At 40.9% G+C, this 15,147-nt stretch overlaps 1 protein-coding gene across 2 annotated transcripts; it reads right to left on the bottom strand.

Moving 5' to 3' along the window:
- Positions 1–3,413: 3,413 nt before the first annotated feature.
- RB195_019604 (uncharacterized protein) lies at positions 3,414–10,459 on the bottom strand (the record flags this gene model as incomplete). Of its 2 annotated transcripts, none has more annotated exons than XM_064187531.1 (14): positions 3,414–3,524; positions 4,239–4,339; positions 4,409–4,573; positions 5,389–5,551; positions 5,682–5,795; positions 6,024–6,139; positions 7,245–7,353; positions 7,419–7,483; positions 7,545–7,608; positions 7,664–7,780; positions 8,388–8,486; positions 8,547–8,624; positions 8,845–8,991; positions 10,427–10,459. In XM_064187531.1, the coding sequence occupies 14 exons, from the start codon at positions 10,457–10,459 to the stop codon at positions 3,414–3,416; spliced, it is 1,482 nt and encodes a 493-aa protein (XP_064043412.1). The 2 variants fall into 2 exon arrangements, with proteins under 2 accessions (XP_064043412.1, XP_064043413.1); XM_064187532.1 differs by having other exon boundaries at positions 4,239–4,306.
- Positions 10,460–15,147: the final 4,688 nt, after the last annotated feature.

The raw sequence follows: 15,147 nt of genomic DNA, 5'->3' as shown, positions 1-15,147 counted from the left end.
TATTCCCCCAGACAAAAAAAAACTTCTTCTGACAGCGGAAAAAACGGAAAAAAATCTTTGCATTAATAGTTGGCACAGAAAATCGAGAGCAAAACTACAATACAAACGAAACTAAGAAGAAAAATTAAGAATTAAAATTATTTTGCGGCCTCAAGCACTAAGGATTCTCTCTAGTTTTTTCCCTGAAAATATTATTTCTAAAAAAGACAAAAATAAAACAACTTTTAGAGAGCTATTAAAATTTAGGAAATGTCCTCTAAACAAAGAAATATTTGTTTTGTTCACGTAACCGCAGATATTCGATGGCTTAATGTATTGTACAAAATTGTGAATTTTTCAAATGTTTAAGCATCTTCACATCGTTTACCTTTGCCACCCTCAGACGGTACTTATGTTGCACTATTCGGAAGGTAATCGGTGAGTTATAGGTGTGTTTAATTCAGTTGCACTTCGTGAAGGACACGAGCAAATTGTTGGAGTACCAGGCGTAAAACAACCCTAGTACCACCATCCTGTTACGAGGTTTTAATCAGGCAGTAATGACAGGATAGAATTCTATTAGGTGCCGGAATACTTAAAGGCATCAACCCACGAATCCGAGGTGATGCAGATTTCAGGTGGAGTATTCATATACGGGATTGTAGATTATGGAGAGAGGAGTGATCCCGTTCATTTCTTCCTAATTGCCGTGAAAAACGGCCCGGAAGATACGGCTTGGAGCGTTTCGGCGCGCAATTTTCTACAACGAGTTCGATTGGAGCGCGTCAGCCTTGTGCACGCGCCACATCTTACGGGCCGTTTTTTTACAGCAATTAGGAAGAAATGAACGGAAACACTCCCTCTCCCCCTCGCCCCCTCTCCATAATCTACTATCCCGTATAAGAATACTCCACCTGAAATCCGTACCACCTCAGATTCGTGGGGTGATGCCTTTAATGTCGTTTTTTCTCCACAAACAACTTCATATCAAACATTTCTTATTCACTATTAAGATGCGTGTATAGCGCAGGGCCGCACGGTCGATGCCTCGAAGCTGCGCTAGTATCAACCAACCATTTCGATCCCTCGGGGATCGATAAACTGGTATCAGACTTGTCTGAGAGGTTAAAAACACTGACTTGATCATCGGCTGGCCCCTGTAAGTCGTTGCACAGGCAAACACGCGTTCCAAAACCTCAACGATTACGAGTTGCAGTAAAACGCGTTGGCGCATCCCAAGCGGATATAGACGCCGGTGACTTCATCCTTTTTCACTTTTATCAAGGAAATCAAACAGTATACTCACCAAATGACTCAATAACATTTCCCATCTACAACTAATTAAAGAATCCTACGCTTATAGAATTCGGGGTTTTTGGAGTCAAAGAAGAAGGACAGGTCACTCTTGACACTATTTGAGGAGTGGTACTACTTGACCGACAAAAAGTTACATAACAAAACAAAACAGAACAAAAAAGATGATAGTCAGTTGGAGTCGTCAATGTCGGGACTATATGGTGGATGAGGTAAGACTTCTCAGCCTAATTGCGCAACTTTTTTCTTAAAAAAAATTAAACAGACGTTGAAACGTCGCATTCTGTTGGCAGGCGTAAATAGGTGAGGAACCCATTGATCGAATTTTCTTGTGTAGCCAAGTTCGTAGAGCAACAGCTGCGCACTGCCGATTCATCACACTCGAAGTGCTCTGCTACAAGAAGAGCACAAGGTTTTTATGGTCGTCCCCGACCAGTTCAACTAAGGCCTCCTTTTTAATCACGAAAGGCGCTGGTCCTCGATTGATAGATTCTGCAGCTTTCGCCCCGGCTATGAAGTCATACAGTAGGCACATACAAATTCCCACACTGGACCAAGGCATGATCTGAAAGGCATCACCCCACGAATCTGACGTGGTATGGACTTCCGATTGACATACTCTGCACGGGGTCGTAGATTGCGGGATTAGAGGTGGTTCCGCTCATCTCTCCTTCATCGTAGTAAAAAAAGCGATCTGAAACGCTTAGTTTTTCACGATTTCAGCTGCACACCTCGCATCCACTTGGCCAGCGGTAGAAACCCAGTGAGTCCTTCTCGACTGCCCGAAGTGAAACCTATGAATGCTGAAGGGACCAGAACGTATACGTAGAGGAGCGTTCTAACGTACTTTTCAATAACCAAAGTGGTTCCCACGCTGCTTTTTTAGGACGATTAGGGAGAGGTGAACGGAACCATCCGTGATCCCACAATCTACAACCCCATCTCTAGCTTTTGTCGTAGATTCCCTCACCACGTCAGATTCCTGTTATGCTGCCTTTGAGTAGAAACTTAAAAAATACGAAAGAGAAGTAGAAAATCAATCTGTGCATGCGCAGGAAGCGCGTGAAAACCAGTGAGTCTAAAAATCGTCCTCCTATGCAGAATGGTTGGATCCTAGGCGGTCACCTTACAGTTCGTACAGAGCAAAAACGCGTACAATAAATTGAACAGACTGATTGGTTGATGGACGGATCGGTACTTTCACGCTGAAATCGGCCTGTTCCTGCCCCAAAATGTTTGCTCGGAGTATTTGGTCAATCCGCTGACATTTGTATCAGCAACACCCATACCCACATACTGTAGCTGCATACCGCTTTCTTTGCTCTTTATATATGGAAGTTTGTTGCTTTCAAAGATCCTCCTGACAACATTCGCTTACGCCGCGCGACCGTGTCAAAGCAAGCGCTCAAGCTCCAGAGAGCCAGTCAGTCCGGCGGAATCGCGCCATTAGACCAGTGAGGTTGTCATAGAAATGTTAGGCAAAAGTGCTCAATTTTGCAACGGACGCTCTGCGTCGTTTAAGTGAGACGTTTTTTGGAGCCATTGCAAAAAAAAAGCTGTGTGCTGTTGATAACCATAAGTTATGACGGGCATCGCAACTTTTTAAAATAGAGTCGCATAGATGTAAACGTATAGAGTGATCTTTCAATTAAGAAGTCCTCATCAAAGGTGAAGATGATTGGAAAATTTTATTCCGCGGTGCAGCCATGTTGAGCTGTTACCTGTAGCACACAATGTAAAGAAAAGTGAAGCATGACATGAGAGGATGCAGAAATTTAGGCACAGATGAGCGCCAGAACATTTAAACTAAACCAGCCGCATCGGTTGTTCAGGACTTCGAGTGTTCATCACATAAACAGAATCTCTGAGCAGTAAAACATATTGGTTCTAAGCTACTTCAAGAGAAGTATGTAAGAAAATCATGAGACGATATTTATACTCAATATAAATATTTATGTCATGTAATGCGGTAGACGTCAACAATACGTACAAGAGGAAGTGCGAAACTCTTTTCTTTTCGCCACCAAGCGAGGTGAGGTCGACTTTACTGTATCCGCTGATAATGAGCAATCGCACGGCAGAATAAGCAGAAGAATCGAATCAGAATCGTATACAGTTGATCAAGGCGAATGTGAGAGAAGGATCTTCACGAGCATTACCGTAATCGTGATGGCGACCCCCAGCGCGACGATCAGGTGCAGGAAAAAGATTAGGAGCCGCGCGTTGGCTCGCTGAAATTTTCGTGTTTGTTGAGAGGACTTTGTAACTACCTATTGCCTACTTATTCTACGTATTAAAAAGAGGTGCAGGTTCAGGAAGCAAGATAGAAACAGAGAAATTCATTGATAGATCTAAGTTCTTCCTGTCACTCGATCTCAGGGAAATACATGATCACTCTCATAAATCACTATACTCTTCACTCTCGTAAATATCTGTATTTTTGACTCCTCTAACTGCTAACTTTGGAACTTAAATTGATTAGTAATCACCTGGTCTACCACAAAATCAAGAAAAGTCTTCTGTAAAAAGAGAAAAACATCACTTGAGAAAAGTCATCCTTCGAACATTCCCTACATATATTCTGCTTCCTATCCTAGGATTCAATCGAAACGCGATGTAAAAGTGCAGATTCCCCAGAAAAAAAATATGTTCTTTGATATTGAAATTCTATCTTAAAAAACTTCTAACTCACGAAATGCCCATTTTTGGCTTAAGCCCTTTCGAATTACTTTTTTCGGAAACAGTAATCCATTAACGAGTCCTAACTGTCTCTAACTTTAAACTTACAACTATCAGAAGGAAAAAATGGTGTTTTGAAGAGACTCGAGAACAATTAAATGTGCTGTAACTACGAAGTGATTGGGTGATGAGTACGTGCTATACGTACTGGAACTTGCGTAGTGAGTTAGAAGCATTGGTAGGAAACGGTGCAGTGCAAAACTCACAGTCGGCGGTGCTAGTGGTGATTCCACCGCCGGCCCATTCAAATGGGAAAGAGCCATCCCCGACGGGCCTACAATAAATTGGTGCGGCTTAATTTCCGAGACTGAAACAACTACAATCTTACTAGAAAATTGGCTAAAATCTATAAAATTCGACATTATGGCGTAGATACCTAATTTTTCCATTCGAACATCGTTGTTTGTGGCAAGCATTTCCATTACAATATTGCATCCAATAAAGAATAGAATGTATCCACCCATCACGTAGTTTGGTACATATCCGTAGACGGCGTTCAATCCCGTTTTACCCATCGGAAGCGCAAGAACCATTGTTGCACCTACGAAATAGAAACCTCGGCGCCTGACATCCTTTAAAGACAAGACGGTCGCTAAAAGTTCTGACGTTGGGATCTCTCCACTTATTTGTGGGGTTCTGGATGCAGTTTTCAAGAGTGAGACTATACGGGGAGTTCCTGTTGAGAAATTAAAGAGTAGAGGCGACGGAAGCATTAGGAAATTCACTTTATCCAACGCTACAATTCTTACCGCAAACTGCAATTCATGAACTAGAACCATCTAAGGCAGATCACATCATTTGTGCGAGTGTAAAAAGTTGTCTCGTAAGACAAACTGAGGCCACCAGGTGCTCAAATGTTCAACTCCCGAATTTTTATGGGTTCTTCAGTGTTTCGTTGCTGTTTCAGACCATTACGTCATTAAAGGCATCACCCCACGAATCTGAGGTGGTGCAGATTTCAGGTGGAGTATTCGTATACGGGATGGGAGACTACGGAGAGGGGGGTTATTCCGTCCATTTCTTCCTAATTGCCGTAAAAAACGGCCCGGAAGATGCGGCGCCGCACAAGACTGGCGCGCTCCAATCGAACCTTTTGTACAAAATTGTGCGCCAAAACGAATGAAGCCGTATCTTCCGGCCGTTTTTTACGGCAATTAGGAAGAAATGGACGGAATCACCTCCTCTCCGTAGTCTCCCATCCCGTATACGAATACTCCACTTGAAATCAGCACCACCTCAGATTCGTGGGGTGATGCCTTTAAATCTTTTTACAGAAGGATTCAACACCAGAACTTTCTATAATAATTATCTTTCAACTCATAAAGGAATTTTACAGACTCATCTGAAGAAACTCACTGGCAAAACTCCAAGCGATCATGCCGACTAACCAGTGAGTCCAGTTGAAGATGTAACGGTATTCGGAATTCGGTGAAGGGCGAGCAAAACCGATGAAAGGCTGTAGCGCAGCCAGTATCGTTGCTATAATGCCTGTGATGGCGTGCATTTTCTTCGAAAAATCCTGAATCACGTTCTTTGTAGATTTAAATAGAATGCATCGAAAAAATCAACGTTAATTGTTTCTTTCCAAAAGCCGTGTAAAACTTATCTTTTATATTGCATCTAGTCCCCAGCAAATTGGTAGTACTCACCTTCGGCGTACACTGATAGGAGCATTGATACCACACCCAACTTGCTTGCCAGAAAATGAAAACAACGGCGAGGATTTGCAGGACAAGCGAAACTACAAAGAGGTCGCGATGGAGCTAGAAAAAAATAGTTAAGTTGTTCTCCGTGTCGGAGTTACCTAGTACCGTTGCATACAACAACAGTTCCATAAATTTATTCAAAAAAAATAATATAAAAAAAAAAAAAAAAAAAAAAAAAAAAAAAAAAAAAAATTTTTAATAAAATAATAAAAATATAAATATTGAAATCACTAAAACGTTCCTATACAACTCTTAATAGCGCACAAAAGTCCATCGAGAACATACCTGAAACCAAACGGCAGTTCCAAGCAACCTTTTCCGCGGAAACAACGGTTTGAAATATCTAGCGATGAGAATGGCCGATGAACCAAGCACCCACCAAGCAAAAATGAGCGCGACTCCTGCAAACATCTTTCAACAAATAAATAACAATATTGTATTCGAGAAGTTTAAAAAGAAACATTTTGCAAGTATTTTTGTGTCAGCAGTGTGTGAACGCTTAAATGGAGAGAAAAACGCGTCTTTTTTGTTGTAGACAAAACTGGAAAATGGAAGTTTTATCGACTTGTCGATGCAATTAGAAACATTTTTGTGGACCTAGCCGTTGATAAGTTCTTGTTTTCAAGAAATCGACATTTTTCTTCTGAATGTTGCTCACATGTTGCTTGCTGGATTCTTAGGCATAAGTTAGAACGCTGAGGCTTCATTTCATGACATAAAATGAAATCGGATTCATGCTCAGCGAAAACACACTTAGTTAATTGAAGGCATCACCCCACGAATCTGGGGTGGTGCGGTATTCAGGTGACTTATGCCTATACGGAGCTGTAGATTATGGAAAGAAGGGGATTCCATCTATTTCTTCCTAATTGCCTTAAAAACGGCCCGGAAGATACGACGTCGAGCGTCCCGGCGCGCTATTTTCTACAACGAGTTCGGTTGGAGCGCGCCAGCCTTGTGTACGCGCCGCATCTTTCGGGCTGTTCTTTACGGGAATTAAGAAGAAATGGACGGAATCACCCTCCTCTCCATAATCTACAACCCTGTACAGGAACTCTCCACCTGAAATCCGCGCTGCCCCACATTCGTGGGGTGATGCCTTTAAGGATTGCAGGGACTGGACATCGTTATTCAATGAGGTGTCGGAAATATTTTACATATGTGGAGAAGTATTCAAGGATTTGTGACCGAATCAGATTTGAACCGTTCTCGTTCGTTCGGTGGAGAACTAACTGTAGTCGAACAATTGGCAATTGTTGAATACTTCTCCACACACTTGTTCCTGATGCACTTTTCTTGGAGTCCAAACCGAAAAAAAAGTCATAGAGGTTATAGTAAACTAGTAGATCAAAAGTGGGGTTTTTCTTCGATCCGTAAAGGCAGCGGTAAATGAAAATTCTCTGTTGTTTTTTGTTTTGCGTTTTATACAAGTCCTTTACACTCAGCGTCTACTTGTCAGAGGTACTGTATGCACATGTTCCCAATAGAAATTAGAAGATCTCTCACCATGAAGAACAGCTACACGATACCTCCAGAATCGTTCAACTTTCGATTGTATCCCATCATCTAAGTTATAAAAATTGTTTGAAGTGCAGTTCTCACGGCAGAACAAAACCTGCAAACCGTTCCATAGTTGTTGTTTTTTTTCTTTCGCAAAATGCCCAAGCCTATACAGCTTACCATTTCCTGAGACATCCATGGAAACTGAGGATTATCATTAACAGAGTGGATGTCTTTCTCGAGAGCTTAAAACAGTACTGCTCTAATTCTTCTCTCTGAGAAAAAAAAAACGAAAAACAAACTAACTCCATGGATCAGCACTGCCACGGGCAAACAAAAGGAAATATGGTTGTGATTCGAGATCGTGAATCTAAACAATTTTGTTTTGTAGCAGAAAAAAAAACGGATTGAGGAAGGTTTTCAACCATGAATTGAGTCTCGTTGGAAACAAGCGGAACGTTGTCCAGCATGAATTTCATGTTGCACGTCAGCAGTCCATCTTCCAGTGCCGAACTGCCGCCTTCGAGAAGAACTGAGGAAGCCTAGATTACTACTGAGATGAGAACACTTTATCTGCTCTTTCAAGTTGGATTTCAGGACGGTTTCTGGTAAAGGATTCAACAGATGAATCTTTCTTCATGTCTGAACACTTCTGTAAATCCAGGACAAGACCTTTAGACGTATGGTGCAGGTGGTTATGAACATGAAGAAGAAGTTTTGAAACACACTACGCTTAGGATCTTTCCAAGAAGAGATAAGGTTAAGGGTGTAGATCATGAGAATGGGACTACGCACAAATCCCTACAATCCTTCCCTTAAACAGCGTGGAGAACGGCTTTTTGTGCATTTTTTTCCTACGAGGCGCGTTATAACACTTCATCTCTAACACGCACCGTCTGCGAGCAAGCGGAGGATAAGCAATGAGGTTACCCCCGCACCTTAGCCAAGCAAAACCAGTATATTCTGCTAATGGAGCCTGCACATGTGCAAAGGTGGTGTTATTTGGTGCCGTGTATTTAAAAATGCACGGAAAAATCCTTTTCCAGTTCGATTCCAGAGAACAGTTGGGAAACGCACTACGAGAATACAAGGAGGCAGCGCATTTTGACTGGAACGTATTTTAGAGTCCGCAACATTGCAACGGATTACCTGTGGCAGAACATTATTGGAGGTTTCGTCATTGAAAGAGACTTGCACTTTTCCTGGTCCATGCAGCGGCTGCACACACTCGACGACAGTATCATCATCCTTCAAAATTTCTTCTCATCTTTACTAACAATTCTTGAACAGAACAGAAAAACAGATAACCATTCTCTGATTGTAGCTGAAACCGAGGGCGGCATAAACTGGGCGAGTGAGATCCAGGTCATTTACGTACGTTTGTAACTGCAAAATGAAACTAATTCCGATATTTACTGATCTATTACTCAAATCCTATCTCAATGTTTGCCCATGGCGTTGTCGAATCAAAGAAAACGGTTCCGGCTATTTACTGAGCTACTGCTAGCTACATCGCGTACAGTGTTCCGATTTTATATTGCAAGTAAAAATTCAACGTTAAACTTATCATACAAGAAATCATCCAAATTCATTTTTTTCAACTCACCTGTATCTTGAGGCCATCGGGTTCCATCGACCACCGCACTCCAGAAATGCATTTGGATCGGTCGTTCTCTTCACATTTTGGCGGATGAAACCAGCATGACTCCGTGACATTGCAACCTTCGAGGGAGAGTGCGGAGGCGTAGAAAATCTGCAGCAAATTGCTAATAAGGGGAAGTACAGAATTTTTTACTTTTTGCGTTAAGATTAAATCTGAACTCTTATTTTAATTTTCGCTTGCACACACTCGGATATGCTTTTAGGAATGTAAAAATTGCAATGGTGCTATGCGCCATTAGGTGTTTTTGTCGTTTCTCAGAATGTCACTGTGAGATATGGTCTACCTCCCCGTTACTTTTCCAGGTACTATCCGTACGTACTTCTTCATGAAGACGGGCCTCTTGACAACGATGTCAATGATTTTTCGTAGTCGCCGCGCGGCCGCGCTTGCGATTCGTTTTTTTTTAACTTTCAGAGCTGATAGAGGACTTCTCTCAACATCACCATTGTTGTAGAGTATCTAGAGTATCTGGAGTATCAACGACTGCTGCACTCGCACATTCTGGAGTTGTACAGGGATGGAAGTTCCTACACTAATTTTTGATCGGATTTCAAAATGTGAGTTTCTTTGCCGACAATTTGTGAAAATTAGAACAGTTAACATAAATAGCTAGAACGTTCGTTTAAAATAATAAATACAATAAAATTCCCCCCAGTTCCACTGTGTTTGAGTTTCACCGTAAAAGTGGAACGATGTATCTTTGCACATGTCGAAAATGTTTGATTTCGAAAAGAATCCGTTTTTGAACTGCTGGATTCGCTGAGGGAGTATAAGAGAGCTCCACTGAAGGCAGCGCTTCTCCAATGTCGCTGATATCGCCGAGTTCGCTCCATTTTTTTTTCGCATTTTGGCTGGCGCGATTAGCACGATTCGCTAGAGTGGGTAGCGCGTCGAGCGGTCGCACGGATGTGCAACGGAAAGCGGGAGACAAAAATTTTATGTTTCATCTTATATGGATGTCCTTAAAATCTGACAAAGCGCTTCGGTGCTATCCTTAGAATAGCTAGGTTAGTCATAACCGAATAAACGTTTTTTCAGAGTCAAGGTCTCTGAGCTACAAAACATGCGCTGATTTCATTTTGAGCCCTGTGCTGAAAAAGCATTTTTTTAGCCGAAAATGTGTTCGGTCAAGTTCCGAGGGAAAGAATTAGCTACTGGTTTCCGATGTCAATTTGTTAAGCATTTTTATCTCAATATTTTCGTTGTACAAAATAGTCACATCACGATCCTCCATGAGAGAGGATGTTACCCTAGTAAAGCGGATTTTTTTCATTAAAAGTGAAAAAATCAGGATTTATCTTCTGTGCCCATAAGCAAACAAGCTGGAGACGCATGGGATTTTTCGTATATTTGAAGGCAGCAGCTAATACCAAAATCGAAGTGATTTAAATTTTATCGGAAACCCTTATGTTTCCGATAAAAAAGAAGAGCCTCTCGATTATTCATGATAATTTATTTTCTGGAAAGGAATGCAAACATTGAGTTATCCTAAAAAAAACAATACAAAACGAATGAGCCAACCAACCGTCGTTAAGAGGAGTAGTGCGTTCGTTAGCATTAGGTGATAGCAGCGATTGATCCGCTCCGTTCGGATTCAACCCGTTGTGCCTGCAGTGAGAGATGAACGAAACGAACTTCGCTACACTGCGATTTCATGAATAGACAATGAACATGACGAAAATGATGACTCATGCAGAGTCGGATTGTCTCGTGCCCTAAAGAATAAGAAAAAGGAACAAAAGGGTGACAGATCAACAAAATGCAACGGAATTCGTCAACACCAAGTTTGTCATTATTATTTGATGACAGCAATTACCTTTGAGGTGCATTATTATGCAGAAACAAGAATAAATTTCTTGTCATGGGAACGATTTCCTGTAGTTTTCATAGGGTAGTCTCAAAAGCAATGTTAGCTTTAGAAATAGCTATTGAATTTACATATTTCTATCTAAACCAGAAGTGTTCAGATAGAAGGAAAGAAGAGAAAAGTATTGTAATGTTTGTGGCCTGGCCTTCAATGCACAAGATACGGAGTTCTTGAAACATGGATTTTGCATGCAGAAAACCAGATATCCTTTCCTTTACATGCAAATGCCTTTAAATTCCAAAGCAACTGATCCACGAATTCATTTTATTGTAATTTTACTGTAATTTTGTTTCTTCAAACAGTACAAGCTCATTTGAAGTGAGTTATTATTATTTCCAAACTCCCGGTATTCTCATGAGGATGTTAGCAAAATATGGTAACATGGTAAATAAAATATTGAAATATGCTCGAGCACTGTCCCATTCCGTCGTCCTGCCGCTGACGACGTTCGACAACACGACGAGAAATTGACGGGTTTTCTTCCCATTTCCCATCCTTAGTTATATAGTCCTCATTACATAAGTCATTTTCCTTTACCAAAGGTTATTCTTGAATAGAAAATATGATTGTTGTTTTTGTCCTGTTTTGGACAAATTGTTGTTCAGATAATCACCTGTGATCGCTATCTGAGCAATGTTTTGTGATCATTTCTCCTAGTGATTCTTTCTATCCAACATGGAAACATTTTAAACACCGCTCTTTAATATATCTAATACATGTTCTGCTAGAACGTTCCAAAATTCAAAAAAAAAAATCAGTTCAAAATTACCCAGTTCATATTGCTAACAAATATTCATAACTGCATGCGGTCTGCCAGAAATAAAACCTTAGAAGCCATAAAACAGTCACTCCCCTCTGTTTTTAAAGTTAGAAAATAATACGTTGCGAGAAATTGGAGAATTTCCGGCAAATTAGGGATAGTAAAAATTACGCTTTGCATAGGTGCGAGAAACACCTTTGAAATCTTAAGAATGTAGATATTCTTAGCAAGAATACCTAGTTGCTGTCATTATTTTCCAAGCCAGGTTGATATGTGGCTAAATCTTTAAGTCCCTTAAATATGCTACAAATGCACGTTGTTGTTTCCCAAGTGCATACGTTAAAAATAACCAAAAAATGTAAGTGCACTATAAATATATTAGAAACGCACCGTTTCATTTATTCACAAAAGATGAATAAGAAAAGAATGTGGAAAAGAAAGAAGTGGTACGAATAGATTCAGTTTTAGTACCAGTTCACCTAAAAACAAACAGATAACATCAAACGTGGGACAGATGCTTGGAGGATAACGGGGAAAAGACCATTTTCCCGTCTCAACACCATAAAAATCACGTAGGTCATAGCTGGTACTGGTTGCTTCTTCTTATTAAATATCCGCCTTTTGCAATCCTGGGCATATCAGAACGGACGCGCGCAATGCACGGATGCGAAGAAATTAACGAGAAATAGGTTGCAAATATTAACAGAACAATCATTCTCTTCTCCTCTTCTTCTCTTCTCAATTATGTGAAAGCCTGCGAGACGTTTTCCTACCAGATATTCCCATTTTTGTTTTCCTAACAGGAAATCATGTAAATATAATACCTGTACATAGTACATACATAATTGTGCAATATTTAAAACTATGAATCCGTATAGAGATGCGCCTACGCGTTCGTCTTCATTTCAGAATCGTCTGAGGTTTATGAATGCGTGAACAATGACTTGGGGGAGCTAGCCGTCAGTGCTTTCACCTTCACGGACAATTTTAGTACGAATTTATTGACCTCGGAGAGATGAAAAATTAGCTTAGCTTTCAGCTACGTTTCGGACCATCGACCACAATCGTAGCACAGTCATAGCCCAATCGAACCTCTTACGGACTGCTCTACACCCCCCCCCCCCCCCCCACTAGTCAAGACGGTAGCTAACACAGGAAAAGGCTCGATTCTAACGTGGTTCTATAGTCCGTGCAGAATATTTTTAATCGAGTGAACACATCCAATTGAGGAACGATAGGGTATGAAAATGTACGCGTAGCGGAGGAAAAGATTGCGCTGCGATTGATGTGTTGCGTCCCGTCCCGCTCCCTGTACATGTGTATTTGGGAGGAAGATACTTAGAAATACGGAGTAAGTGACATATCATACCGGGAAAGCATTTAGACAGTTTACGGCTACTTCTGCTACTATATCCGGCTACTTATATCCTTTTTTCTCTGGCAATTTCAACTATCTACGTACTTCCACTGACCACTCCTTGATGTTGAGTGCTCGTAAACACACGTAACAACTTCGCTTGAAGACAATTATATTAACCACCTTAATTCTGCCATTCGATAATAAATCCGTTGCTAGGAAATTATCCAAGAAAGGTCGGAAGCCGCCAACTCCTTGCGTTTTTGAGCGTTCTTTGGTGACGGATAAATAAATGTCTTATAACCGATTCTGATTTCACTACTGACATTTTTTCACTACAAAAAAATGCCATTGGGGGCTGCTTTGCCCAATTCTATGTCTCGATCTGAGTCATCTAGGTCTACTTCGAGGACAAGTAATTTCAAAAACATCAGTGAAATGTTTGTACTCCACATTTTTATTTCTTTATCAGAACACCTTCCCACTGAAACAGGTCATGAAGGATTTTAGTGAATCTAATTAATGATTTTTTGCGCAAAATATCAGGGTGAATGAATGAATCCAGGAATGACCAAAATCTTGTCAATGATGCCTGTTCTGTCCACCGAAAAATTCTTCCGAACCATAAGCACGTTGTAGATTATGCACTAGTTCTGCACCAGTACACCTGTAAGCAGGTGGGCAAAATGCGTTTTCAAAATTTTCTAATTCGCTTCTGTTACATTAAAGGCATCACTCCACGAATCTGAGGTGGTGCAGATTTCAGGTGGAGTATTCGTATACGGGATAGCAGATTATGGAGAGGTGGTGATTCCATCCATTTCTTCCTAATTGCCGTAAAAAAAACGGCCCGGAAGATACGGCTTCGGGCGTTTTGGCGCACTATTCTCCACAAGGAGTTCGATTGGAGCGCGCCAGTCTTGTGCACGCCCCTTATCTTCCGGGCCGTTTTTTACGGCATTTAGGAAAAAATGGACGGAATCACCCCCCCCCCCCCTCTCTCTCTCTCCATAATATATACTATACTATCCCGTATACGAATCCTCCACTTAAAAGCCGCACCACCTCAGATTCGTGGTATGCTTCCTTTAATGCACATCTTTGTGAACAAACCGTTTAGACCAAGATTTGATGTTCAAACTACGCCGCGTAGCGGAGTTCTCACGGACAAAATGCAAAAGATGACCACCACTAATCGCGAGTATTATACTTGATTTGACTCTACACGACCTAAACGTAAAGCATTCCATTTCTTATATGGTATACGAATAATATCAAAGCACAACTACAGAAAAAGCTGACTAAATTAACTGAATACGGCAATAAAAAATCTATATGTGTACCCTATATCCTTAATAAAATATCTCATATCTTCAACGAAAAATCTATATTAATAGCTATCTATATCAGGTCATCCCATGGGCAACAAGGTTTTCAGCGGCACTTGAGGAGTATTTTTCCTCACGGATAAGTGATTCATACCCGAGTTGCATTGAAGAACTAATTGGGAGATGTGGGATTGCAGAAAATGAAGAAGAGTATCCACAATGAAGAAAGTTTCGTATGTCTTAATATCGAACGATGAAGGAAGTGTAGAATACCGCATTGTTTACGGACAATAATTATGCATTTACGCGTTTTTCACACTAATTTGTGGTTGCATTAAACGAAAGAAGTGAGCGTTCGTAGTTGCTTTTCAAAAACAAATTGCACACATCCTAAAATCTCTGTCCGGATCGTTTTACGATCCCCCATTTGCAAACTGTTAAACATCCACTTTCTCTGTTTTCGATCACGCATCTTCCTAATCCCTGCAGGCCTTTCCTATATACTTATGACTTATTTCAATATTTAATTTTAATTTTAGTTCTAATTTCAATTTTGATCAATATCAGTTTGCAAAACCAATGTTTTTTATTTATTTAAATTTTTCAAATATAATTTTTTTATTTTACGAGTTGGCAACCATATTAGTAAGAAAAGGCGCAAAATAGGCAGGCGGGGCAGGGTGCAAAGGTTGCACATTGCAACAGAACTCGTCGTAAAAAACAGCGTTCCGGGGATGTCTGTTTACACTGATACAGGGAGGACGGAATCACCCTCCTCCCCACAATCTACGACACATATGGGCATTGCCCGCCTGAAACCCGTACCACCTCAGGTTCGTCGGTTGACGCCTTTAATTTTTATTGGCCCTAAAGTTAAGCATGTGGATGAACCTGTGGAAACGTCACAGGGAAGCATAAAGGAAATATTGGACAG

This window comes from Necator americanus, chromosome II (assembly GCF_031761385.1).
Source record: "Necator americanus strain Aroian chromosome II, whole genome shotgun sequence".
NCBI classification, from domain to species: Eukaryota; Metazoa; Nematoda; class Chromadorea; order Rhabditida; family Ancylostomatidae; genus Necator; species Necator americanus.
This window is presented reverse-complemented; position numbering and strand designations above follow the sequence as displayed.